This window comes from Salminus brasiliensis, chromosome 2 (assembly GCF_030463535.1).
Source record: "Salminus brasiliensis chromosome 2, fSalBra1.hap2, whole genome shotgun sequence".
NCBI lineage: Eukaryota > Metazoa > Chordata > Actinopteri > Characiformes > Bryconidae > Salminus > Salminus brasiliensis.
Genome location: NC_132879.1, coordinates 32,530,158 through 32,558,044, shown reverse-complemented (window position 1 = coordinate 32,558,044; position 27,887 = coordinate 32,530,158). Strand labels below are relative to the sequence as shown.

The window sequence follows — 27,887 nt, the reverse complement described above, 5'->3', positions numbered from 1 at the left end:
ATTCCTGTGACACAGCAGGGAAACATATCCCATATGTTATCTGCTCTGAACGCGCCGCTGGCTGACGTGTTGCATCTGTGGATGTTTGGTTTGGAATGGCAGATCGCGTCATGTCTGCGCTCTAATGACTAAACCAGCTGGCTGACCCCCGTCACCAGCAGATCGCTGCAAACACTGCTGCTGTATCTTCCACTCTCGCTCTCACTATGTCATCTCTGACAGCCACCACTGACACTGCTCACAGGCATGAGGTCTTTTAACCCGTTGCTGCTGATGGAGCCGGTGCAAGACCCGAGAGGAGAAGAAGGCTGCGTGCTTAAAGCAGCATTATGCGAGAATGCTGCTCCTGGGCTCCCCCTAAAGTCAGGAAGTGTACTTTGTACTTTGAGCCTCTCTTCCAGACAGACATGCTTATATGCGCTTTCTCACATTTGGCACAGAAAATGAAAGTTAATGCCCCACCCACTATTCTCCCTATTGCAGCAAGTGGAGCATTACAATGAAATTGAAGCTTCTATTTAGGGGGGAAATGCTCCACAATGTGAGACTCAATGTGAAACTGTGGAGGAACCTCCTATGGTACCTTGCAGCGCCTTAAGAGGTTCCTCAACTGAAAGCCTCCAAAGGTTCCTTAAGGATCTTATTCATTTAACAGTCCATAATGTTAATTGAAATCTGCCACAAGATGACACTGCTGGCACAACCCTGTTAACCATGGCAAAAAAGCATATCCACAGTGGACTAGTACAAGGAACCGGAAAGTTCATAGCAGTTCTGAATTTCCAGCATTATATACATTTTATTTTAAATATTACACATATTAATATTGTGCAATATATATATATATATATATATATATATATATATATATATATATATATAACAACCTCATGGTTTATAAACATGGGTGCAATAGGAGAGCCAAGTGGAGCCATATAAAGACAAGTAATGCAGTTTGTGCTGTATAATGTAGAAATAACATTTCCAGGGTCTGTATTTATCAGCTTATCCATTTAACATAGCACTTAATATAAGACCTGATCTTATATCCAGAAAAATCATTTAATGGCAGTATGAAAGCGTGTGAAAGTTTGGACCTCCCTGTTTAAATGTTTTATTGCAGTGAAAATAAGGTAGCAAATCCTCTACAGAAAACAAATCTTTTATATGCTGCTTTTCTGCATGTTACAGAGCGGGTTCTCTATTTGTTTGCTAAATTAAACACAAAAACAATCTTCATACATGCTGCAATTTATGATTTGCCAGAGGAAATGAACCGTCATTTTGTATTAAACTTTTGCACATGACTGGATGATCTGTGTATGATCTGTTCATCCTGAATATCTTCTGGGAAGCATCAGCTCTGTTTGTTAGAAGTTCAACTAGCCAGTCTAAAAAATATCTGAATTGGTCTTGGAAGCTACATAAAGTTCAATGACAAAGCTTTTTAAAAACAGTTTTAGAGCTTTTATTGTATGGATGTTCTTTAAACTTTACAGAGGTTCTTCATTCTCTTGTGTAAAAAATGAATACTTAAAGAACTGTCCATTCAAAAGTTCTTAAAGGGGAATCAAAGGTGCTTCTTCTGAGGCATTGCACCACAGAGCCCTTTTTAGTGCCAGAGGCTTATTTTTAAGTGTGTACACCATCACATGACTTCTGCAGTATAAGCCCTATCTGACACATGTATCCCATTTTCAGAAGACCCCTACCATCACCACCCAGGGGGAGGTTTCTGGCTTTCGGCAGACTCGCAAGATGATCCCTGAGTATCCCAGTCTTAGTGCGAGGTGAGATCACTCGAGCGTGAACATACACACACACACACACTATTGGAACAACACAGGAGCATGTCCACTCTGAGACCACCAGGGTAGTGATTGTATATTGTAGAAGTAATATTTTACTGATCGTCTAGTACAGCTGTTCCATTCAGTTGAAGAGGTTGCTCAGTCACACTGGAATTTACTAAATGAAATAAAAACTTTTAAAAATTAATACTAATTAAAAAACTTTTAAAAAAATTTAATCCAGTTAAGACGCGCACACGTAATCACAGTTTGGACTGGCTAGTTGTGAGACGTTGTGAGATGTCTGAAGGACAGGATAAATCTGAACTGTTTCCATGGGCTCAGCCTAGATTATGTAATAGCAGAGTAATTACTTTGATAAATATATTCAGCAAAGTTAAATACACTGTTTACTTTCCTGTTCAAAGGCTCCTATTGTGCTCATCGAAGCAGAGCATCACTAATTTGCAAGGCTATGCCTCCAACATATACAACCCACATGCTTACAAATGGAAAAAAAGGTCAAATTCATTCAAAGACATGAACATCATCAACAGGATGAACATGTGTATGTACGTATATATGATCATTAGCTTCCACTTCCAGTTTACACTGTGTTTTATAGTTTTTTATTTGTTTTCTTTTTAGAAAGGTTCTTGCAATGGATATCACAAGCCATAGGACATAAAAAAAATACAGTGGCTGGTAGCCTTTTGCAGTTTGTCTGATGTTAAATGGTGATTAAGTTGGACATTTAAAAATGTCTTGATCTGGCTGACCCTCCCTAAAAGATGGACCAGGGAGCATTTCATGAAGCAAGAATTCCCAGTGACCGCCAAACCTGACAATCAGGGTTCAGTTTACCAACAGCACCTCAGCATTCAGACCATCTAAACTAATAGACAGAGTGTTCAGTGTGATGCTCGTGCAACCACTTATGAATCATCTTTATTCTAGGATGTTTTCTAGGTGTTTTAGGAAAACCCAGCCCTGGACCGTTGTATATAATGGTTCCCATTGCTGTAAACATGACGGCTGAAGGTTAGACATTGCTCTCAGCAATGGAAACCATTATAATCAACCAGTTATACATTATATTCAGGTCCTCGCGGAAACTTTGCAGTTTCCAGATGTTCTTTCCATACTCAAGGCATCTGGTAAGAAGACAATATGATCAGTAATAATGTCAGTGCAATGTTGTGTGTCATTTATGAACTGTGAGTTTACATGGAGAAGAGCCAGCACTTGGTATACAAAAATGTAAACACGGCCATAGAAGCAATTACACAGACTCCTACACAAACACACAGTGCCTGAACTCAAGAGTACTCAGCTGTACGCGACTCGGTGAAAGAAGCCTGTGGGAAAGCTGCTGAATTCCATGAATAAATGTTAGCGCTAAATACTTTCTGCCATGTGGAATATCTACTTTAACAAATTCTTCGGTCAAAGGTGTTTGTAAGTTGTACATTTCAAGAATTCATTCTTTCAGAGTTCGTTCTCACTTTCCAGAGGGAAAACTATTTATGGTAATGGTATGTAGCCAGTGTACTGTGGTTGCATTACCACAGATATTCTGTCTTCAGAGAAAGCAGTCTCGTCTATTAGTTGTGGCAAAGCCACTAGCTACCCCTGATATCTGACTGGTCACCCTAGGAGCCAAATATTCTTTCACATAACTGTCTGAAATGAAAATTGAGAGTCGTATTTATTGTATTTATTGTACTGTCTTGCACATTGCACTTTCTGCAGTCTGTCCTGTACTGTATTGTTTTGTTCTATGTGGCACCCTTGTTCCAGAAAAAAAACATAATTTCATTTCACTGTGTACTTGTGCAGAGCTGAAATGCCAATAAAAGCCTCTTGACGTATTAGAGACCTGAATGACATGAGAGCACAGCAGTTTGACTCAGACACCAGCAGAGCGAGACCAAACTGCTATTTGGTCCCTGCATAGGCTGGTCACTATCACAGTCTTTCACAGGGTGATGCTATGAGCAAATCATTTGAAATGATTGAGCAAAATGAATGAGTTCCTGTAATATGATTCAATGATTTGAAGCCTGGAAGCATGTAGCCAAACAGTAAAATGATTGGTTGAACTGTCGGCTCAAAAATATGTAAAGAATTGCGCTCATTAGAAACTGACATGAATGTGTTTTGTATTTCTCCCAGTGATGCCATTCTCATTTCTCTTATTTTCTCATATTCTATTATTATTATTATTATTATTATTATTATTATCGACCGCCCTATTGAAACAAACTAAGCAAAGCTGCTAGTAACCACCAATTTGTCAATAGAGAGTAGCCTTTCAATCATGCCTCAAACGCTCCTCAGAAGTGATGGCTATAGGGCTGTCATCTCCCCCACATTGGCAGATTGGTTCCAATCTCATGCTTCCATGTTACGCTTGCCAATTTTAAATTACCCCATGTTCCCCTCCAAAACAATCTCTGGATGAATTTGACTGGTAACAAAGTTTTTTATGGCTGCTGCTCCAAATATATACGATTTACCATCTAAAGGAGTGAATGAGAGCGTGCTTATTAGCTGGTAAGGTGAGGTAAGATGGTCTATGTGTGCATTAGGTCAGGACACACTGACTAGTACCCATAGCAACAGCAGACCAATGGAGGACTTCTCGCAAACTGAACAGTGCACTTGTGTCCAAGTGCAAGTGACAAAGACTTCAGGTCCGGATCACACATCAACCTTCAGTTCATGGTGCTGAATGAATGCAGTTCACTTTATGTAGTTCTGCTTTTGTGCTTCTATATGTGTATATAGTTAATTTACAATTAATGTGATCATATTAAAATGGGTATTGTAGCGTTAATGCTGTTCAGCACGGCAAAGGTTTGATGTGAATTCACCTTTTTTATTATATATTCTGGAACATTTGAGATGAAATTCCAGTGCTTTTCCAGTGCCTGTATTTTTGCGTTAAACATTGCTGTGCAATGCCACTCATGTTTAGCAGCAAATCACAGGACTAGGACCTCATAGTAGAGAGCATACGGGGTATGAGCGAACTCTGTGTTTTGTTGTTTGCAGTGTTTTGAAGAAATTTTTAATAATCTTTAAAAAAAAATGTTGTATAAATCCCCCCAAATTTCAACTAATCTAAATCTCACTCCCACAAAATTGCAAAGCCTTGCAGCTGTGTGAAACATACACAGAGTATGTTTATTAAAGAGTGCATGTAAGACATGGTAAGGCTAAAGTTGGCTCCACTTCTTTTTTTTTCTTTTTTTTTGTCTGTTTTCTAATGCTTACTTATTACTGTACAGATGTCAGAACGTCTGCTGCATAGTTTACTGCAACAAAATTAGATTAGATGCTGGCAAATTGGAAGCTAACTTCATCAGACCACTTTTATATGTGTAGAGAAGTGCATTAAGGACCTGTTAAGTGATGTTTAGAGATGTCATTATCCAGTGTTTTCACTACTCTGATTATGTGCTTTGTATCTAAAATACACTTCAGTCATTAAATGTCAATGTTCTTATTTTCGTATGTGTCAAAAGGAAAGAAATCGTTTTTTTCTTATTTTACATTTCATTTTATACATTTGAAATAATGTTATGGACTTTGGAGCATTACATTTGCATTGACCACCCAATGGCCAGCCCAGTTATAGAGTCACATAATTATAATTGTGTATTAGATGATTCTTGTTGTAAGTATTGTATGAAAGTTTTATGGTTGTACAATAAATGGGAGTTCTAGCTTCGATCCTTGTCTTTTCAGTGTTCCCTGAACAAGCGCCTTTCCCCCCCAATTATATCTGGGTCAGTGCAGAGCCTTCAGCCTCTGAAATCCGAAGCACCTTGTAAGGAAATTCAATTTACTTTCTTTCCCTTTGTTTTGCCTCGCACAGTAAATGTGCGTAACTGGAGACGTTATCCTTTTTCAGAAGAATTGTACACTGAAGCCACGGTGATTTGAGTCTGCCGGAGTGACCACACAAAACACACTGCCACCGGTGAAATGAATGGATGACAATAAGCCTTTGTAAGCATCTGGAAGTTGTTAACGACGTTTTTTTCCCCTTCAGTGCTCTAAAAATGATGATGAATAACACTCTGACACACACACACACATGCACAAACACACATACGCAGACACACGCACATGCTGTGATTATTTAGAGCTGTAGGTGTTAAAGCAGAGAGAGAGAGAGGACAGAAGCAGCAGAAGGAGGAAGAGGCTCTGGTGGTGAAATTTGAGCACTGTGTCTCCATTATGTGAAACTTGCACTAGCTTTCTCAGTTCTGCACAAACACTGGAATGTAAAAAGCAGTCGCGTAATCAATCATGCTACACTCGAAAAATTACAGGGAGTTACCTCTAAAGCACTCGGCTTTAGAGCAGTATCTGTAGAATCTACTATTACACATGTAGCAACTAATAAACAGAGAACTGCCTTTCCACTTTTCAATCCTCAACATCAATATGGAACGTCATACTGCATTACCTCAAGGTGGTGACTGAACAGACCTGCTTTCGCGGTGTTGTAATCAATTGATATATTTCATTGATAATAATATACAGTAAAGTGTGCACTCATTTGTAGCCTAAACAAAACTTTCTGAATGTCTTTAGCATCTATTTACCACTACTGTCACTGGTGTACTGTGACTGTTAAACCTAGGCCTTCTGTTAGACCTAGGTTTGGGCCAAAAAGTTCTCCTAACCAACAGCAATGCACTAGTACAGTTTTGGCTGCTCTAGATTAAGCTATGTAATATACATTGACATTTACTTTACTTTGTACGTAGAAGTTTAACAGTGTCCTGACTGAACAGCCTGAAACCTGGTTAGACTTCCACTTATACTCACTGATATATCTAGAACTTTGTTAAAGAATACTAAGGAAATTAGTCCCACCCACTATACATCCTACATGATTGGTCAGTTCATATAATTGTGTTGGTGGTTAATCTGTGTTAGGCCTTTAGCTCAGATGATTAAGTCTAAACCAATGGGAGAGATTGCTTAGCCATATCTAGATGCCATGGTACTGTCAGTTTTATCACTGTAATACTTGGAGAGGTGAAATGCAAGCAACATTCTACTGGATAATAATGATAACTCTCTGAAGGTCTCCAAAGCCCTTGTGGTTCTCCACTGGCTACTGTGCTTATCTTATTTTTCTATTGCATGTATTTTTTAAATAATAATGATAATGACTTGTGACAAATAAATGACTCAAACTGAATCAAATTGAATCAAATCATGGTGAAATCGGAGATAGATGTACTTAATAGAAATAGAATGCATAGATCCAAGTCTAACCGGTATAGCAAATCACCTAAAGCTGCAGGGTATGAGTGCAGCAGCAGGAAAGGAGTCAGTAGCAGACGGTCTTCAACTTTAAGAGTGTCCAGACTGTGTAATTTGAGAGAAGAAGCGGGAAAGCAGTGAGAGAAGGAGGAGGGGAAGCAGTGGTGAATGGGGGAGAGTTTGCTTACTTAGAAATTCATACTGATGTGAACTTTAATGCTGCAGTACAGAGTTACTGTCTGGAACTTTTCTCTTTGGTCTACTATTTTACTTAACAATCCCCATGATTTGTTCTGCATGTTTAACTTTTTTTATATAAGATAAGATATATAATTAATATGAATTATTTGCAAGACTAAGGAATGATCTAGAGAGAGATGGAGCGAAAGAATTGCATAGACAGGCACAAATAACTAAGGGAGAGAGAAGGATCCAATAAAGTCCCTTGAAGTTCAGAGAAAATGAGTTTCAGATCTATTCTTAGAGCTTCAGCAGTGATGTATAACAGATATAAAACATAGCCAAATGTATTTACCAATCCTCTTATTGTGTTACCATTTCACCATGGAGGAACGTTCTGACAGTGCGAACCTAACAGCCCTCTCAGATCATTAGGCACAGGTCAGCCAGCACTGCCTACATTTAGATCCTTTAGTTTAGTTTTAGTCAGGCAGTATTCAGCATTTATGTTGGCCAGAGCTGTAACCAGCTGCCAATAGATGTAAGATCATGGCCCAAATCTGACCATTTTTGGATGACCATCTTTAAATTCCACCAGTTTTCAACATTTCTGCATATTTTTTCATAGAGAAGTCAAATTGTCTGAAAATTGTCTGAGGAACCAGGCGCCTGAAGAGTTTAATGCCTCTAAAAGCTACCATTTGTGGACAAAAGTATTAGGTCACCTGCTCAGTTACTATTTCTTCTGAAATCAAAGGTATTAAAAAGAGCATTTGGAGCATTGCTGAGAGGGTTTGATCGCATTTAGTGACAAGGCCTTTAGTGAGGTCGGAGTGCTGGATGATCACAACCCCACCTCATCCCCAACCCATCCCTGACCCCCCAACGCATCCCAAAAGTATTGGATGGGACATCATCATTCCAGAAAACACAGTTCCACTGCTCCACAGTTCAATCCTATACCCCTCAGTCCCAGCCTGGCATTAGGCATGGTGACAGAGTCATGTCTATCTGCTCCAGATTGTCTGATTCTATTAGCAGTACTTCTCTACAGGCTCTTCTACACACTGATAAGTTTCACTTTCACCAGTGAGGGCATGTCATCACCGTAACTCCTATGGAGACTTGTGGTTTTCCATTCTGTTGGTGCAATTACCACTAAGGGGCCTGTAGGATATGTAGTGCGTGCGTCATGGGGCTCCATGGGCCTGTGGTTGTGGGAGCAATCCCTGCTCCGGTCACTGTCTGTGAGGAGCTTGGTGTGTTCTCCCCGTGTCTGCATGGGTTTCCTCCGGGTACTCCGGTTTCCTCGCACCACCCAAAAGTATACACAGTAGACGAATTGGCCATGCTTCATTGTCTCTAGGTGTGAGAGTATGCGTGAAAGGCTGTGTGTGGTATGGCTGTGCATGTTACCCTGCCAAGGACTGGCACCTTGTCTAGGGGGTATTCCTGCCTTGTGCCCAATGATTCAGGGTAGACCCACCTTTAATCTGACCAGGAAATTGTGGATAAGAAGATTGATGGATGGAACTGTGAGAAGAGTTCACCTAAAATTAGGTACAGTATTGACTACATCCTGTCTGATGTTAATGAGAAAAGTGATAGGAGATCAAAATAAAGGTATATGAGTATAAACCTAGGCTACATCTGGTTACGAGGCATCAAAGAAGGGTACAAAGAAGGAATATCTTGGTGCCATTCAATCAGTCAATCACTCACAGCTAGGGGGCATTTTAGCGTAGACAATTCACCTACCATGTGTGTTTTTGGGAGGTGCGAGAAAACCAAGATGGATTGAGGGAGAGCACACCAAGTTCCACATATGAGTAATGAGTCTGGACTCTGTTAGGAGCTCAGCAGATCACTGGAGAAGAGCTTGTGCTCCCAACTAATAAAAATGATTACTTAAAACTTTTAAAAAAAGCTCTTGAACTAACAGAACTATTCTAATCATAAAAATTCTTGCAAAATGAATCAATAAAGCTAAAAGTTAATAATGTCATACTGCTTCTCTTATAAAGGTCTGGGTGATATACTGACTGTTTTGAAAGAGAGACAGAGAAGAAAGGAAAAAGTAGCTCAGCTTCTTCTCCTTGGGCGTTGCAGGGCAGGGCTGTGTGTGTATGAGGGGTGTGTGCAGTAGGGGCGGTGGGTGGGTCCTCAGGACAATTTTGGGGGGGTACAGGGTGTCACTTTTGGGGCCTGGCTGATCCGCCCCCTCCATGAGAACACCCAGAGCAGCTTGCAGGCTGTGTAAACGCAGGCGAGCTCAGTGAATGGAGAGCTAGACGCTGAGAGCGGGAACTGCATGGACAACATGAGGGCGCTGCGACTGCTTCTGTGTGCTCTACTGCCCCTGTTCTGCCTCCTCCAGACTAGCCACGGAGGTAAGAGAGCTCAACTAGACCATACTCCACACATGACCTCTACTCAGAGCCACTGGGACAACACTGAGACTGCTTCTGAAACTGTAGTGTGGAACTTTGCAAACTTCTCTCTGCTGCAGAGTCGCTGCTTTGCACGGAATGCTTTGGCATCTGCACATTCTGACCTTTCAAAATGTGGCTGTGAGGCGGCTGAGTCATGTGAAGTATGAATGGAGTACAGACAGCAGTCTCTGTGTGTGTGTGTTTTTTTTTCTGTTAGAAATATTAAAGCTAATTATTCAGTAACAACTCTGAAGCTGATGTGTACATTACGTAGTTATAAGAGTGGAAAAGCCTGGGGGTCCTTAAACTGTAAGGGGATGCACTTAACATAGAGTGTAGGTAGTGCATTACAGAGTGTTCCAGCTTAAACTATTAATCAGTATAGATTTATTGTTTAATGTTATTGGCTTGAATTATGAGTTATTTTGGGTTAATGTAAAACTGTTAGTTACTGTAAGTTATCTAGTTCTACGAATGAAGGGTGTAAGGTGTTAAAAACAAGGTGTACATAAATTGTGCAAAAATCTATAGGTAGGTTTTGGTGTCTGTAAGTAGGTTGTCTGTAAGTATGTTTGTGTGTGTGTGTGTGTGTGTGTGTGTGTGTGTGTGTGACAAGTAGGTGTGCATGCTTTGCCGTTTGAGGTGGAGTCAAGGTGCCAGAAGAAAGACTCATTCAGCCTTGACTTCTAAATTCTGCCCAGAGAGAGAAAGCGATAAAAAGTGTGATTCAAGGAGATAGATAAATAGACAGATAGAGAGATAGACAGACAGACAGACAGACAGACAGATAGATAGATAGATAGATAGATAGATAGATAGATAGATATGAGACAGATAGATAGATAGATAGATAGATAGATAGATAGATAGATAGATAGATAGGGAGTGAAAGAGAAAGAGAAGTGTTCTAGATGGACACATACAAAGAATGTGCGCGAGACAGAGAGAGGGAGAGAAAGGGGGTGAGAGTGATAGAAGTAGAGAGGAACGGGTAGAGGGGTACAGAGAAAGGGGAGAGGAAATAGAGATAGAGAGAGGGATACAGAGAGAGAGAGATGGAATGGAAAAAAGAATGAGGAGGGATGGCAAGAAAAAGAGAGAGGTAGTAGGAAGAAGAAAAAGGGAGGGGGGAAAAGAGGTAGCTAGTTTATAATAGTCCCACAGTGCTATTCAGCTGCAATTCCCCTCTCTCTCTCACTCTGTACCTCCCCCTCCATTAAATGCATTTCCGCCCAGCAGTTTGAGCGCGTGTGTGTAGGGGGTTTGGTATCCGGCGGCTCGGGGTGGGAACTCCATCGTGGCCAGCAGCTCTGAGCTGAAGCGTCCGGGCTGAATGAAGAGAGGCTTTGAGGAGCACAGATCAGTACACACACTTCGCTCTGGCACGGGTCGCTCTCAGCCCTCCACAGCTGCTCCAGCGCCTTTGTCTCTGCCTCGCCCTCGCCCTCGCCCATCTTCACAGCCACTCTGAACGCTGCGTGTTAATTAAAAGGGAAGTTAAATGGGTATTAAAGTGGCCTTTATTGAGATCTGAAGTCAGGCTTTGGATCATTAGAGTGGGAGTGGATCAAAGCGCTGAGAGAAAGTGTGGAGCAGAGGGAGAGAGGGGAGTCTCCGCTGTCATTTTAATGAGACCCGCTTAGTGTCCGATTTAGTTCATTTTTTGAATATAATTTCATCGAGGGGGAAAGCAGATAAAATATACTATGCTTTAATCCTAACCAAAGGTCAGTACACCCTGACAGTCTAGCTGGAAGGACCATGCTAATGCATTCACTCCTTAAACTAAGATCGTCCATATGTAGGGTCACACATAAATTCCTAATTTTTATATCCACACAACTTACATATTAGTCTCAGGAAAGTTTCTGAATAGTTCTAAGTAGTCTCTGGAAAAGAGACTGTTCCACACCCCACCCACAACATGCTTCATAGCAGTTTTACTATGACTTTACTATATTCTTAAAAGTGAAGGCATCAAAAGAGGTTCTTTCATTGGATAAAAAATACTGAAATACTGAAAAAGACACACCAAACTGTCATTGGGTTGGTACTGCTCAAGTGTCTGCAGTGATAACCTCACCTTCAATACCTTTAGTTAACCCCTTAAAGAGCTTAGGGCCTGCCGGTAGGCCGAAAGTGTTATTACAAACTTCTATTACCAAATAATAGCCTCACCAGTTTGTACAGAAGTCCCGAACTTCTGTACTGAACAAATGTGGCAAAGCTTTAAGTCACGCAATTGGTCCTTAACCCTTTTGCAAGTATGGTTCTGCTGGTGAGATTTGCCTTGGTTAATAAGGTGCCACCCATTGGATTTGAATGTTCAACCTTGAATATAATCGTCCACTTTAATTCTACAGGTTCATCAAATCCATCTGCTGATTAGCTTTCCCGCAGCTTACAGTGTACAGTGTATATCAAACGCAGCAATGCAATGACATCCGCGATCTGTGTTATCATAAATGAGTCATGCACATACAGCCTGCTGGTTTACAGATGGCGATTAAGCTGAAGCTGTGTAGCGGCCACATTCTAGAACCGCAGCTAGAACATGTGCTAAAATAATGCACTCTAGATGGACCATTAGAGATAAGCAAAACATATAACTACAGTAATCCTGGTTTAGTCACTACATACATGCAGACTTATCTTTCCATTTTCAAACTGTGTGTCTGAGGCTTTCCACCCTTCCTGAGCTGTCAGCGGAACTATAGAACACTTCATAAAGCACCTGGAATGCTTCTCAATGACCTCACTTCCTCTCAGCTGTTTATACCTCTTTACTGCACCACCTACGGAGAAAGTGTGTGTGTGTGTGTGTGTAAGTGTGTGCGATAGAGAGAAATCTCTTCATCAGCCCTGAGAGACCAGTAGTTTCAACTCAGCTCACCCATGGTGTGTGTAGCCATATTAAACAGAGACAGCGAGGGTGTGTCCGTCTGCAGGCAGACAGAAGCTGCAGGCCAGACGTGTGGACATTAGCATAACTCGGTTTTAATACTCCATCAACGAGCAGTCACCAAGAGTCAGAGGTGTGAGGAATAAACAGCTATGAGAAACTCAAGTTTCACTTCATATTAATAACTTTAATAACTGTGTAGTTTGTAACATATTAGCACGTAATAACAATGTAACCACATGATACAGACAGCAGTACAGTTTGTGTAATTACAGATGTGTATACTTGCACAAGAATCTTAATAGCTGTAACAGCGTATTTTCTCTTATGTGGTTACATGGACATGTATAATAAGATGAGGGTAGTTGTATTCACATAAGATGTGATGATTTTCTTAATATGTTATCATGAAAAAAAGCAGGCTGTGATGAAGCAGAAACGAGCCAAAGGCCAGTTTCACGATAACTCCTGACCTTGAGTGTCCTATTGCTTTTATACAACAGTTTGGAAAATATATAAAGTAAGAAATAAACAAACTAAGCCATGGACATAGCATTTAATATGCTGTAATGTTAGCATTTCCTTCCTCCGAATTATAGTTCCTTACAAGCAGCTAGTTACTATGTCACAGTAATGAACTACGAATCCACTTAATTAGTAGACAGCCTGCAGTTCCTTCTCCAGCTCTTTACATAGAGCAACAAATCAATCCTTTAACACATCAAATGCTACTTATCACACACTAAGGTGTATTACTCTACAGTAACTACAGGCATGTCTGTACAAACTGGTGGGGCTATTCTTTGGTAATAGAAGTTTGTAATAACACTTTCGGCCCACTGGTGGGCCGTAGTCTGAGTTTCCCACTCACTGTTTTGTTCGTATCCATTTGTTTTTTGTGTTTTTGTGTATTTTTGTCTTAATCTTTTTAGTTTCATTTAAGGTCTGGCTTGTTTTCTTTTGCTTGGGGCATTTACATTTCTTTATGGGTTATTATATGATTTATAGCAGCTGCATTCAGCGGAGTGCACACTTCATATAATACTGCATATAGTTTTAGTTTGTACAATGACTATATGTTTCTATATCACATCACATTTTACAGTCCTGATGACTATATCTCATGGACACAAAGCGACCTGTAACTTGTACATTTATTCCAGTACCACATATTAAAGCAGCATTATGCGAGAATGGGCATTTCTTGCTCACAGCCCCACCCCCCTACAGTTTGGAAGTGTAATCTGCACTTTGCTCCATCATTAAAAGGCACACTTTACACATGCATTTCTGACAAACTGAAGTGAAAGAACAAAACTAAGGCGGTGGAGTAACATTACAGGATTTTACACTAATATGTCCTGCTCACTTCATCAAAGTTACACAGTGCTGTAGCAGCGTTCTGAGCCTGGAGTAGCAACTCCTTCATTAGTAACCCCTGTTACACTCAGTGGAGCGTCTACGTGATTCTGAAGCTGCTTTGATTTTAAGGTGAGAATGCTACATAGTGTTGCTTTAAATATCTCTATGTGCTGCGGCCAGCTACTCCATCTCCTCTTGCTTCCCTCTCCTTCGCTATGTCACCGTAGAAACACTCCACACAAACAGGTCCTCGGCAGGCGAGTTTTTGAGGCTATACAAGGAGCGTGTGAAGGTAGGAGAAAGAGAGAGAGAGAGAGAGTTGACTTTGTAGCTGGCAGGTTAAATAGTGTTAGTGGAGCTCTCGGCACATTGGATTTATAAACAAAATATTTGCATTTGGAAATTGACCAGATTAGTCGCTTCATCTCAGCGGAATCTAAAAGGAGCTAGGGAGAAAGAAGCATGTTAATGTGTAAATTACACACACAGTCCTACTGAACAGAAGGCCAGGACCAGTCACACGCACAGCCAAACATTTATCTTTACTAATCGCACACCACATGCTCCCTTATGCTGCGTGTGCAAAATTGAACACCACGGAATCATTTCTTGCCGGTGAAAGTTGGAGCCGGCACACACAGTTGAGGGTGAGCATGGATGCTCAAATGATCCAAACAAGAGACGCCGCAGATGTGTGCATCCAATACATCATTTTAAAGCAAAACACTGCCAGTAGAGAGAAATCTAAATCACACATTACATATTAACCTCCTCATCAAGCATTAGTAATGCTACTAACCCCTTAATGCAGAAAGGCTAATTACACACTAAAGTGTATTACTCAGTAACTACAGGGACTTCTGTACAAACTGGTGGGGCTTTTCTTTGGTAACAGAAGTTTGTAATAACACCTTTGACCTGCCGGCGGGTCACAGGCTGTTTAAGGGTAGTTGCTAGGGCTGTGTATGGTCAAGAACCTGATGATATGATCGTATCGTGATCCTGGGGTTACAATTTAATATATTACGTACGTATATATTATGTATTGCAATACTTTAAACAAGGCAATATATTGTGCTCTTTTTAATTACTGTTACTGTACTGTTAAATACATCTTTAGCTTATACCATCCAACAACATCAAGAAGGTGCCTCAAACTGTGAAGGGGTGTGTCAAATGCAATGACAGTGTTGTTTCCATGGTTTCTGATGCTGTGGGACGCACTTTGATCTCTAAAAATGGACAACGCTACACAACAGAGCTAAAATGAATAGTCATTGCAGTCTTTAATTTGGTCTGTGTTTATAGTTAACTGTACGTCATACAGATTCCGAAACCTCATGGGCATGTCTATTTGAGATTACTTTGAGATTACACAGCCGAGAAACTGGTTTGAGGAAGGACTACATATCCTTCATTTGGGATTTTGAGTCACTGAAATAAGGAAATGAGATTTTTTTTTGCATGAACAAGCAAAAACTGATTTCACTCTGATTTTGTACCAACAGGATTCTCTGTGTTACTCAAACGAGACATTTAGTATTAGATAACATGACTGGTTGATTAAGCGTTTGCACATGGTGTACTAAAGCACTCGGACAGGCGCTACAGGGCTTTTCAGTCTTGCACACTAGGGGCTTTGAACAGTGTTCCTATATGCATTTCTTGAAACTTTCCAGTTGACCTCTGGCATCATCTGTTTGCATATTGGATGTGTCTCTGCACCCCTTTCACTCACCGCGAGGCTGTAGTTATTCCCCACGGGCTACATTTTATTATGTATGCAGTTGTATTTTATGCAGTGTTTGAGTGCCTGGTCACAGTGTTGACCGCTGTAAGAGCAAGTTACCATATTCTAGTGCTAAGTGTGATTATGCTGGACATTAATACAAAAACAATCATTTGCTGAACAGGAATTTTATTGTTATCTTAACATCAGTGATCAGTATCAGACTTCTGTACAAACTGGTGGGGCTATTCTATGGTAATAGAGGTTTGTAATAACACATATTGCCTGCCAGCGGCCGATAGGCTGTTTAAGGAGTTAAGCTTGCATTACCTAGAACTTCAGACACCAAACATGCCTTGGCTGACCAACTACAGAGAAAGAGAGAGAGAGAGAGAGAGAGAGAGAGAGAGAGATAGAGAGAGAGAGAGAGTTTTACCCTGTGCTCAGGGGTAGTTTCTGGATATAGATGCGACATGGCAGGAGCAGTCTTTCTCACACTGGACCCTGAACTAGCTCACTGTCAAAACAGATCAGATTATATTTATGTCCAAGGTTTTAAATAAGCCCCCAGACACACACATACACACACACACACACACACACACACACACACACACATTGACTCAAATCCAAGCACAGCCAACAGCGCACACAAAGAGCCACATAGTTGTAACTTTTGTGGAGGTGGACCAGACCATATGTCACTGTGTGTTGTTCTAACCCCTACACCAACCCTGAGGTCAGATATTAACTTCAATAAAGTTACGCTTCAGCTAAGCTTTGAGAATGCATCCCATTGATCTTATTTTTTTTAGGCCTGTTGCTGTTCAGAACAGAGGCAGAGTACTGTTAACGGTTTTGGATATGGGTGTGGCTGGTGTGCGAAGTGCTCGCTCATAAAAGAGATGAAGGGGCGGAAAGAACAAAAAAGGGCCTGTTCTCTTTTCTCCATTCCTGTTTGTTTACTTTAAAAGTGAAAAACTACTGTGAAGCACTCTTTATCCCAGGACATCCATTTTTAATAGCTCTCATTGGAAACAGTCATGTGGAGAGTTTTCCTTCTGAGGGTGTGACGCACAGAGATCAGAGAGAGAGAGAGAGACAGAGACAAGAAAGAGGGAGAGAGAGGATTCTTTGCTGAACTGGAAACAATACAGAAACAGATGTGTGGAGTCTCTCATGTTCCATAGCCGTGTCAGTAAAAGCTCTTTATCTCTGGCTTTTCCCACATGCCTTAAGGAACACTGCTGGATGGGTCGCAGTCAGAGAGAGCGAGATAGAGAGAGAGAGAGGGAAAATAGACCGAGAGAAAGACACTGGGTGTGGCACTCCCTGACTACGTTTCTACTCAGACTAAACACGGCTGTCAGGCCTGATTTTAGAGCTTAGTACAGTCGAGTTCAACAACAGCACAGCCGGGAATGCGAGAATGACAACCTTATTCAGTAGTGCTGCAGGAAGAAGGAGACGAAAAGTGACTTAGATGCAAATGGGCCCGGTTGTTAAAGTGCGTACAACAACTGGTGCTGTCTAATAATAACTGGTGCACAGCAGGCATCAGCCGTGCATCTTCTTCAATACAGAAAATAGACAATAAGTAAAATCTTTTGAATCATTTATGTTGAGCATTGCCGATGAATCCTGACATCTTCATCTGCGTCTCTATTGTGAACAGTTCAGCAGAACTGCCTCCTGGTTGGTCTGCATTTGTGTTCATGTTTCAAACCACCATGATGATAATGACATGTTCGGTCCCTTTAGGAACAGAGTGGGAATAACTACTAGGAAGTCGAAGATCATAGTGTACACGTGCCCTTATGACAGGTTTCCCAGACCCAGATGAAGACTCATGTCCTTCACGCACTGAACGCAAGAGTACAGTCATTTGAACGTGTGTAGAACTGATACACAGTTTTTCACCCTTTATTTAATCTTTTTTTTGTCGTCTTTCACAAATAAACTCAACCAATTACTCGACCAATCCCTGCTGTCTCTGGCATTGGAATGATAATAACCAAGCTGATGGATTCATAGCGTCCCAGGAGCTAGAACAATGCCTTGCATTTGAGGCAGTTAGAAAAGATGTGCTAAAGCTTCGCCTGGGGGGAAGCGGGTTCTACCCTTCACCTTCCCCATGCTAGAAGCATTGCGTGATAGAGAGTGTCGTTTTCGTGTTGGTTATTGGCACTCGATCTAAGTGCTGTATGGCTGACCAAAGCATGCGACACCACAGTTATAGAGTCATCATGTCTGTCCACTACTGGAACATAAGCAAAGCTGAAGACACTTAAGGAGAGCAGTTGTGGCCATCAGTAGTGGAGGAGGCAGCACTGAGCATGTGGAAGAGGCCTCTAGATATAGCTACAGAGTTAATTAAAAGAGGATATATGAGTACTAGGAGTGATGCTGTGTGTGTATTCTAGATTTATGGTGCTGAGGATAATAATAACCAGGGATTTCGCTTGATGGAAATATGTGTGTGTGAGTGTGTGGGTTTGTGTGATAGTGAACATTTCCAATATTACTAACAAAGTCTCTTGTTTATGCACAACTGGACAATTAAGGTATTTGAGAAAAAATCGGCATTTCTATTATGTATTTTCAATTATGGCCCAAAATAAAGTATTCATGGTGATGATCACCAATATTTAAATAGGCTGTGTCTAATTAGGAGCTTCTCCTTTTGGCTAAAGTTCCTCTTACAGAGTTCCTCTTGTGGCTAAACCACGTGTCTTCGCCATATAAAAAAAGTAATAAAGCTCAGCAACATATTTCAACTGATGAGAGGTGCTAGGACCACAGGCCCAGAAGTGCCATCTTAGATGATGGTACATTCCTTTGAAAAAGAAGATTGGCAGCTCTATCATCTAAAATAGATGAGTAAACACTGCTGTTGTATAATCTGATTATACAAGTGTGCACCACTCTCAGCTGCTTGGCCTTGGTTTGTTGATAATTTGGTTTCACTCAGTGCTATGGAGCTGCTCCAGTCCAACTGTGATTGTAATTAGATTAGGATGATAGGTCTACAATAGCTTGTGTGTTGGTGGGTAACACAGCTGTACTGTCTGAGGCTGGTGGAATCCCTCAGAGGACAACCAGCACTGACTCACCATCAGAAGACAGCAGTGGGGAAAAGAGAACATCATGAGGCTTTCCTAAAAGAGGAACGCTTTCCCCTCTGCTAATAAAGAAACTGGGCCATCGCCCACCATGCTGATCCTCACCGTGATTTGTTGTAGAGCGCTCCTGCCTGCCAGCAACATCACATGGAACAGCCCGAGACATAGCTGTGCTGGTTGCCTGGTAACAATCTAGACGGGGCTGCAGATCTGTTTAATCTGAGACAGTAAGGGGATCTCTAGCCAGATTCTGAAATGAACTTCATACAACTAAATGGAGAGGCATCGGTTATTGATCTGTCACTACATAGAAACTCCAAAAGGAGGTTCTTCATCGAAATGATGCCGTAGAAGAACCACTTCTGAAACATTCAATGGAGAGTTCTTTCTTTTTGTTAGCATGAAAAAAGTCAATAGATAATTTGCATTCAAAATGCTTTCAATGTGGTAAAGTAAACCCATTTTGTTGTCCAAAACAGCATGATCAGGTAAGTTTTTAAGGTACAATGTGTGCCAGCTTCTGAATAGCTAGTAGTCATTTGTTGAGATCTCCTGCAATTGGTCCTAGTCAGAGTAGTTGTGGTTTTGAGACCTACACCTGATAGCAATTGGTCCTAATTACTGAATTGTTAGTTCTGAGACCTCCTCCTGACTGCAGTTCAGTTCAGGCAGAAGTATAACAGAGTGTTCTGCTGTAGTTCTGTGTGGTTGAGTTCTTTTTAAGTTTGAATAACCCAGTCAAACTTGATGTCTGGCCAATGATGCATTCAGATGGTTTGGCTTTGTCCCATTTAATTTGTTTGAATCTGGCACGAGAGGAGTTACAGTACGTTACACGTTCACGTCACCCACGGTACAATCATAGAAATCATTCTCTATCATAGATGCACAATGCTGCCCTTATTGTTAGATGCGCTGCCCCATTCAGAGTGTAGATTAACTCGATGAAATCGTTGGAATCAATGAATGTCTTTTGTGTTAAATGTGAAAGAAACACTTAACATTAAATCTCAATACTGATGTAAAGCTTTCCAAGAACTATGCAGCAATAGCATTTGAGTATTTATATGTTTATGAGTGTAGATACTTGCATATGTAGCTTAACATTTCTACTGTAGAAATGAGGTCACCTCAGGTCATGAATCCATTCTCATTTTCCCTCTCAAACAAAAAAATGTTACTACTTCATCCCAATTAGAGATGCTTCTTTGACCAGCCTAAACGAGACTCTATCCCCACTCTCCCGTGACTAAAGCGTGAACTGGTTTGGCAGCAGGAGAGAAAGTGGAGGGCAATCACAGCGCTTTCCACTGGGAGTTAAGCGCAGCTGTTATCGTGCCTGCATGTGTGTCAGTCCTAACTCTTGTCCCATGTTAAATCTGCATCACAAGCTAAAGTGTTTTGGGAAGTTTTCAGGAGTCTCTTCACACAGTTGTTCCCCAAAGGCACAATAGAGCAGTGGAAAGGGACAGCCCCATACATTTGCGAAGAGCAGTCTGGATAAATATAGCTTAACCATAAAGAGAAGGCAGTGCCTCACAGGCTGCTGCAAAAGCCTGTAAGGTAGATTCAGTGATGGGGGGGGTCTCTGGGCAGGGTGCGGTGGGAGCCGGCGCTCACAGTGACTCTTGTGTTTGAGGCCATAGGCATGTCGTCATCGGCAATGCACGAGGGCTTAAAATAAACTAGAGGAAATGGCAGGCCTGGAGAGCAATGCTGAGAAGAGCAAGTTGCTGAAATCTGTCTGCATGTCTGTCTCACGCCTGTGGGACAATAACCGTTTAGACCCGATAAGGGCTGGTCTTTTTTGGGCTGGTCTTAATATTGTCTGCAGAGTGCCTGTTAGCTCCTCTAGGTCTCCCCACCTCCTTATACTTTGTTTAATGATTCATAGGTTATTGAAGAAACTAATGAAATTCTGTCAGAGCTAAACTAATTTATCACATAGCATATTTGTGTTAATAAATAGTACAGGAGACATTGTATTATGGTTTGGTTTTGATGAGAATTTACTGCTGTGTGGACAGTCTTGATCCGTGGAAATAAACAGCATCCCCTTTTCCAGACTCTTTCTGACATGAGAACAATGTGCAGACTCAACCCTGAAAAATCAAATCTAAATATGATTATGTAATGAGCATGCATTCATTTGTGACAACCTGAGGGACACTACCTTTAGACTTCACGCTCATATTAAAGTAAAGGTCTAAACTCTTTAAACCCCCATAAAGATGACAAGAAACTCCCATTAAGCTTTAAAATGAAAATCATGTTCATGCTCCACTGACCTAAAATAGCGAGAGTGGCGCTGCTATGGTTGCTACCCTGGCCTTGCCCCGCCAGAAGCACTATAGAACCGTGTAGAAGCAGAGTGTTATTCATGCAAAATCCCATAATATTGCGCAAACCACCTCAGTCCACATGCTTTTTTCATTTTCAGTGATCATTGTGTTTACATGCGTTTAAAATGCATGTGAAAAGTGCGTCCTTTAGTGGTGGTGAATTCCACTGCCTGACTGTAATGGGGAGCCTCTAAATGCTAAGTCTCACATAACACAACTTTAAAATTCCTTGATATTAATATTATTTAGTAACTACATGGAAACTTACAAAAAAGTGACTTGGACCTGCTGGCAACGCCTAGCCATTTAAGAGGATAAGCTGATGGTTCCACAATCCACAAGAAAGTTGCTGGATTTTGTAGGAGATATTTGTACTTGTATTTTTAAGTATTAAGTATTTTGAGTTCATTATGACTGAATTCTTAGAGTACTTTTTCCATATTCCTTTAAATAATGATTTGCTTAACAGCAATGGTCCTCTGTGGTCATCCAGTATGCAGCTGGCTTACATGTTCCATATACCTACCTCTAATTAATCACCTAATACTTAGATTTACATCAACTACATCTAGCAGTCATGTTACTGCAAAAGCTCAGCAGGCTGCTTGAACTTCATCAATACTATACCATGTGCAGATAAGCATATTATCAGGTCAGTTGTTTGCACGCTGGTCCACGGAACTGAATGTACTCTGTACTCTGGATTTCCTAATGTGAATTCATTAGCCACATTACATTAAATCAGCCCCATTTCTCTACCAGGCATGCACCTGATATTCTGAAGGTGAGAACACATTAAGACAGCATATTGTGCATAACGAACACTAATTGAGGGGAGGCTGAATGTTAAAATGCATGTCAAGGCAGTGAAAAAACACTATAGGTGAACTCCACACAGTCTGCACCTCTGCCCTCAACGAACTCAACCAGAAACAGCTGAGAATAATGTTTATCTACATAATTCATTATAGAGGGTGAACGGTCTTGTGTAAATTAATTTCCTTTTCTAAAACATAAACAGGGTGGAAATAGTTTGCTTCTGTAGGGCTTCATAACAAAGAAGTGTTTCCCACCTCCTCCTTCAACCCACTGCTAGTTCAATCAAAGGTCTTTTAGGAAAAGACCACCAACCGCAAGCTCTGGGCTGTTTTAGGCTCTTGCATAACATGTAAGCAGGAGCAGAATTCACACTCAAAGTCAAACTACTTCAGGCATAGTAATCCAGAGACTCTTTGGTAGATCACAGCATTTGGACAACAATGAGTCATCTGGAGGAAGCACTGAATCAAACTGGGGGAATCTGAAGCAGCTTGTGTAGAAAACAGCATCCGCAAACAAAAGGTGTGGTATGGCTCCTAGCAATCACACACAGTCCAAGCTGCATACCAGAGAAATTCTGGAGTCAAATATGTCCTTCCATCTGTTGGTTTTGCAGGACAGAAACAGAGCAAGAGGAAAACATCTGATTAAGAATACACATAAAGCATTTCAGGTTGTATTTAGAATGAGCTTTTTTAGGCCTATGGTAGTGGATGAAATCTCTTGAGTCTCTTGAGTCTTACCCAGGTAACATAGCTTGACATATTCAAAATATTGGCACCATACTAAATAAGGGTTGCTATTAAATATATTAAATAATGCAGTAGAATGTGTATTAAAACAATTGAAATTGGATAAAATACCTAAGAATACTCATCAGACCTATCAAAGAACTATCAGGGTCTGTTCTAATGAGCATGCACCATCCAAGACTCCCAGCCTGCTATGCAGCAGGACTAAAAACAAACATGGGAGCAGATACAATGAATGAAGCAAGCTTACCTTCAGGACTCAAGCTTGTGTCTACCTACAGAATTTGAGAACTTCACTCTTTAACATCTGATACCATTTTACATTGAATGGACCACTAGAAATACCTTGCAAATTAAAAAAGTGACAATATGCAGTTGGCAGTGTCCACTCACTAAAAAAATTCGCCTAAAATTAGCTTCTTATTCACTGCTGGATGTGTATCCAAGACAGGTGACTGGTTGGTTAAGCAACTGAATTATTGCCAGAAAGGTAGATGAGCTAACGTGTTGGCTCAGTTATGCACACTTATTTAAACTCATTTAAACTTTTTGCTTGCTAACTTTTACTGACTCAAAGAGGGAACGCCTTGTTTTGTTAAAGCTATGGGCGGAACAAACCACATCAGCCTTGTGATTGGGGAGTATGGAAAGTTTACCCAAGATTAGAGGAGCCCAGTTTACATTAAGCAAGGTGGAAATTGGTAAGATACATTGGTTATTCATTGGCCATTAGAACATCATTTATGGCGTATGCAAACTTCTGTTACCAAAGAATAGCTTCACCAGTTTGTACAGAAGTCCCTGTAGTTACTGAATAATACACCTTAGTGTGTAATACGTTATTGTATGTGTTTTTACCCCTTTTTAATGGAGCTGGTTTTGTGATCTGCTCTGGCGCAGTGTTTTTCGAGTGCTTCGTCTGTGCACTGTGAGTTGGAGCAGAATATTTAGACCTGGCATCTGTATAAACTGATTAGAATTCCACAGGCCTTCTGTGGATCAGAGAGGAACTGGGTTTCAGACAGTGTTCCCCGGTAAAATATGAGCAAATGTTCTAGTAGAACCGCCTTGAACCCGTAACAAAATAGTGGAAAGTGGCAGGCACACATGATGAAATCATTCTGTATTGAGAGTGATGGTCTTCGTGCAGTCACGCTTTTTCCTGACTGAGTTTCATAATTGTAATTGAACACTAATGTTCCACTCACTCGCCCTCAGAACAGTGAACAGTGCCTGTGATATTTCAGTCCCATTTCATTGTTCAACATTTTAAAGTTCAGATCTGACTGGAATAATGACTTCATATTTAGCACACAGGCTTGCGAGTCTCTTCTTAGTGCTGCTGCAGATTTTTTAAGCAGACATTATTAAGGTAAGTCACATTTTGCATAGATTTATCCATTTATCCATTCTGGTACTGATCTTATTTTACTGGATTGAGCCTTCTTTATAAAGGGGTATAATGTGTTATTCAGTAAATCACTGGAATTTTCATTTCCCTCTTTTAAGTTGATCATAAATGCTTCATATGTAGTAACATGCCATTCATTTTGTAATAGGAGTCAGTTATAGTCCATGACACGTGATGTATCGAGTAATCTTGGCTGTGGCCCTTCCCATTGCACTGCACTGGGAATATCCATGGGACGTACAGTACATTGCTGATTAATAAATAACCCTTTGGCAGTATAGTCTACAATAGTAACCAGACATGTGCTTGCAATAAATAAAAGAAACTGAGCTAAACTCAGAGCTACAGCTGTTGAGAAAACTGCACCTTCATTTTCATTGGTATTCAAAACCACTCCATAAACCATATTTTATATGTAGGAGGGATATTCAAATGAAAATCTCCGCATATGAGAGGGAGAGAGGTTCTAAAGGAAGACTTTTAGAAAGGTGTTTGTTCACTGGAGAGTAAAACGAAGGAATATTTAACGAGTCCATTTAAGCAATTCCGCTTTCTACAGCACACTCTAAATATTGTGTTTTGGACATTAGCAACATGCTCTGCATCCAAAATAGAAGAGCTTCCTTTGTATCACCACAGCTTTTTTAGCTAGTCATCTCTGACAGTTTGGTCATGTGATAGGCTGTTTAAAGAAGAACATGCTATAAATAAAGCTGTTATAAAATGTGTTATAGGCTTGTGTTGTTGTCATGGGCAGTGAGAGTCACTGTTCGCCACAGACGGCCGACGCCCTTCAACCAGAGCCAAACCATCTGGCAGTAAAAGGGGAACCCGCTTCTGGAAAGAACTGTTACTCAAGTGCGTCTTACTCCGTTTGGCAAAGCTCTTTTCTTTTTTTGGTCCTTTTTAAGATGTAGAATTTCTTCACACTCTCTCCCCGGTTGTACTTTCCACGTGTTTTCAGAAGGGAATGTGCCGTTCTCTGGACCTGTAGCAATTAGCCGGCACAAAGCCTCTTTCTTGCAGTAGCGAGCCCCATGAAAAATAACCTTTGTTGAGTTTTGTTGACTTTCCAGGCACTGTTTTCCCTCTTCCACCCTGTTGGGTCACCCCTCCTGTCTGGAGGTGGGATCGCCCAAAGTCTCGTAAAGAAATAAAAAAAGAAACGTTCTTCCCAGGACTTGCGGGAACCACCTCAAAGCCAGAGCGAGGGTGGATGGATGGACTGAGTTTTCGGTCTTCAAATCCAGCACACGTTCGTTCCCGGGCCTGTGTGGTACAGCTAGCGGAGACTTAAGAGGTGTGTTCACGTCTCCACATCCCTCATCAAAGCCTGCCCGCTCTGCTGGCGCAGTTAAGCGAGCGTGTTTGCTGTGAGCACAAGCGCTTTAATGACTTAATTGACTCCAACATTCACTTAATCAGGGGAAACGAGCGGCCTTGGCAGAATATTTAGGCCCTCTGCTGCCACACGGCTCTGAGGAGGGACAGACTAATAGATAGACAGAGAGACCACCCTCTGAGGCCAGGGAGGCAGGCCGGAGGCTACTTTAACACACATATGCATAAAAATACACACACACACACCCATCCTCATGTGAACCGCCTTGAATGCACGCCTAATGGCTTTACTTAGTGTGTGTCTGTACGAGATTACAAGCTTTCCATAGCCCTTCACACATCCTGCTACGCACAGAACTCAGGGGGAAGAAACAATTCGCAAATGCTCACACATTGATGCACAGAAACAGAGGGATGCCTCAATTAGCTTCTTATACATAGTCCAAGGCACCACACACTAGTCACACTGAAGCACTTAAAGACACAGTTCACTCAAAAAACCCATGTTTACATTAGCCGTTTAGCACCAGCACAAGGAAGCAAATTTATGAATATATTTCTTTATCTGTCAAACTGTTGATTTCCATAGAGTGTGACTGAAGAATATAACCCCTGATGTATATGACATATTGCTTTGTTATTAGCTCTAATAGTAACTTGATAGAGCTGCATTGTGCTGTGAGCGTGTATGTGACTCAGTCCATGCGCACTTAAGCGCTTAAGTGCATACTTTCCTAAAATGAGAATGCAGCATGAGTGGCTGTGCTTAGCATGAGTGTGACTGTGGTTAGTTGGGCTGATGGAGGGGCTGCACCAGTAGACCAAGCTGTGGTCTAACACACATTCAAGCACACACTCCCACAACCCTACTTGTCATTAACTCTGATCAATGGCAATTTTTTTTTTATCCATTTACAAATGCCAAGAAATTCTCTCTCGTAATGACAGATCAGTGAAAGTGAGAAGCTACTTTGGCAGGCTGATGTTTAGTGGTTAGTAGGACTGCTGAAGAAGACCTAATGAAATCCAAACACGAAACTGATGACAAAACATGCAAACTATTTCATAAGCTGCTTGCTTTATTGACATATTCACATTGCAGAAGTGTGAGCAAGAAGAGCCTGCGGTGACGGATCGGACCACAATATTACCTTTTACAGCAGAGGCCTTCTGCTTGAAGTCCTCATAGAACCTAAAGCCTTTTCTAATACTCACTTTTGATTCAATTCTGCAGTAACTGAAATGTGTGCAAATGTTACAGTGTACCACAAACATGGTTTCAGCTGTAATAACCATTGATAAAATGCATGACAAAATTAATACAACCACAATTTATTCAATACAAATCTAGTTTTTGAACTAAGTTTTTTACACTCTTAAGCCCTTAACGTAGAAAGGCTTATTACACTATTCTGTAACTCCAAGGACTTCTGTTAAAACTGGTGGGGCTATTCATTGGTAATAGAAATTTGTAAGATCACTTTTGGCCTGCTAGCGTTCTATTTAAGGCTGTTTAGGGGGTTAAATACAAAACTGAAAAGTGACTGTCAAAAATTATATTTTTAACCACACAATATGAAGCTGACGAAGCTGAGATATATTTAATTAACATGCATCCATGGTGTATTTCTGTTTGGTGTGTAGGGAAAAAAAGTTTACATTACACTCAATGGAATGTAAATAGGAGCGTATGAACATTTTTTTCTGGGGAGACACTACATTCCAGTTAACTTTGCCTTGATATTTCTATACTTCAAAATAATACCATCAGGAGGGAGACTGAGGTAATACAAGTGTGACACATACTCACAACTGCTCTGTCCTGATTAATCTCGTGAAATATCTCTCCTTACATTGCATATCCCAATGTTTTCCAAGATAATAAAAGCAGATGGTATTGCTCCAGGAATATAGGAAAATATATGTGCTACTTGAATCCATTTAACTGCGTAATGGGATGCTTATTGCACTCAAAGCAGAGTTCTGAGTTGCACAACAACTTGTACGTAATCCAAATCAGTTACATTTCTTCAACATAAATCATCATTTAGAAGAAACATAAACTGCAGGACACTTTTGCAGATCAGCTGAACTTCTTTTTACCTCTTGCATGTTTTTTTTGTAAAACTTTGTCATTTGAGAATTAATGCCATTGTGGGGCCATCTGGGGGATTCACATCTGGTGTGAATAAATGCTGACTTGAGCAATGATGAATTCTTTCCACTAAGAAACAGACATAGAAGGGATCTTCTTTATGTGTAGCTTTAGAATATCATGTACTTTTAACTTTTCTATTTCTGTCTTGAATAAGCTGGTTGTGTTGTAATCAATGCCATTAGAAGCTAGTCAGAGTCAACACTGAGACCCAAACACAATGAGCAAGTTATGACGAGATCAGATTAAGTATTCCATTTT

The 27,887-nt window shown here is 40.8% G+C and overlaps 1 protein-coding gene across 1 annotated transcript in view; it reads left to right on the top strand.

Annotated features, from left to right (window-relative positions):
* The first annotated feature begins 9,505 nt into the window (after positions 1 to 9,505).
* The window catches only part of cspg4 (chondroitin sulfate proteoglycan 4), a 66,201-nt gene continuing 47,819 nt past the window's right edge, over positions 9,506 to 27,887 (top strand). Inside the window, exon 1 of the mRNA XM_072672411.1 lies at positions 9,506 to 9,649. Coding sequence (XP_072528512.1) covers positions 9,571 to 9,649 — 79 coding nt within the window. The 5' untranslated portion in view covers positions 9,506 to 9,570. The remainder of the gene's footprint in view (positions 9,650 to 27,887) is intronic.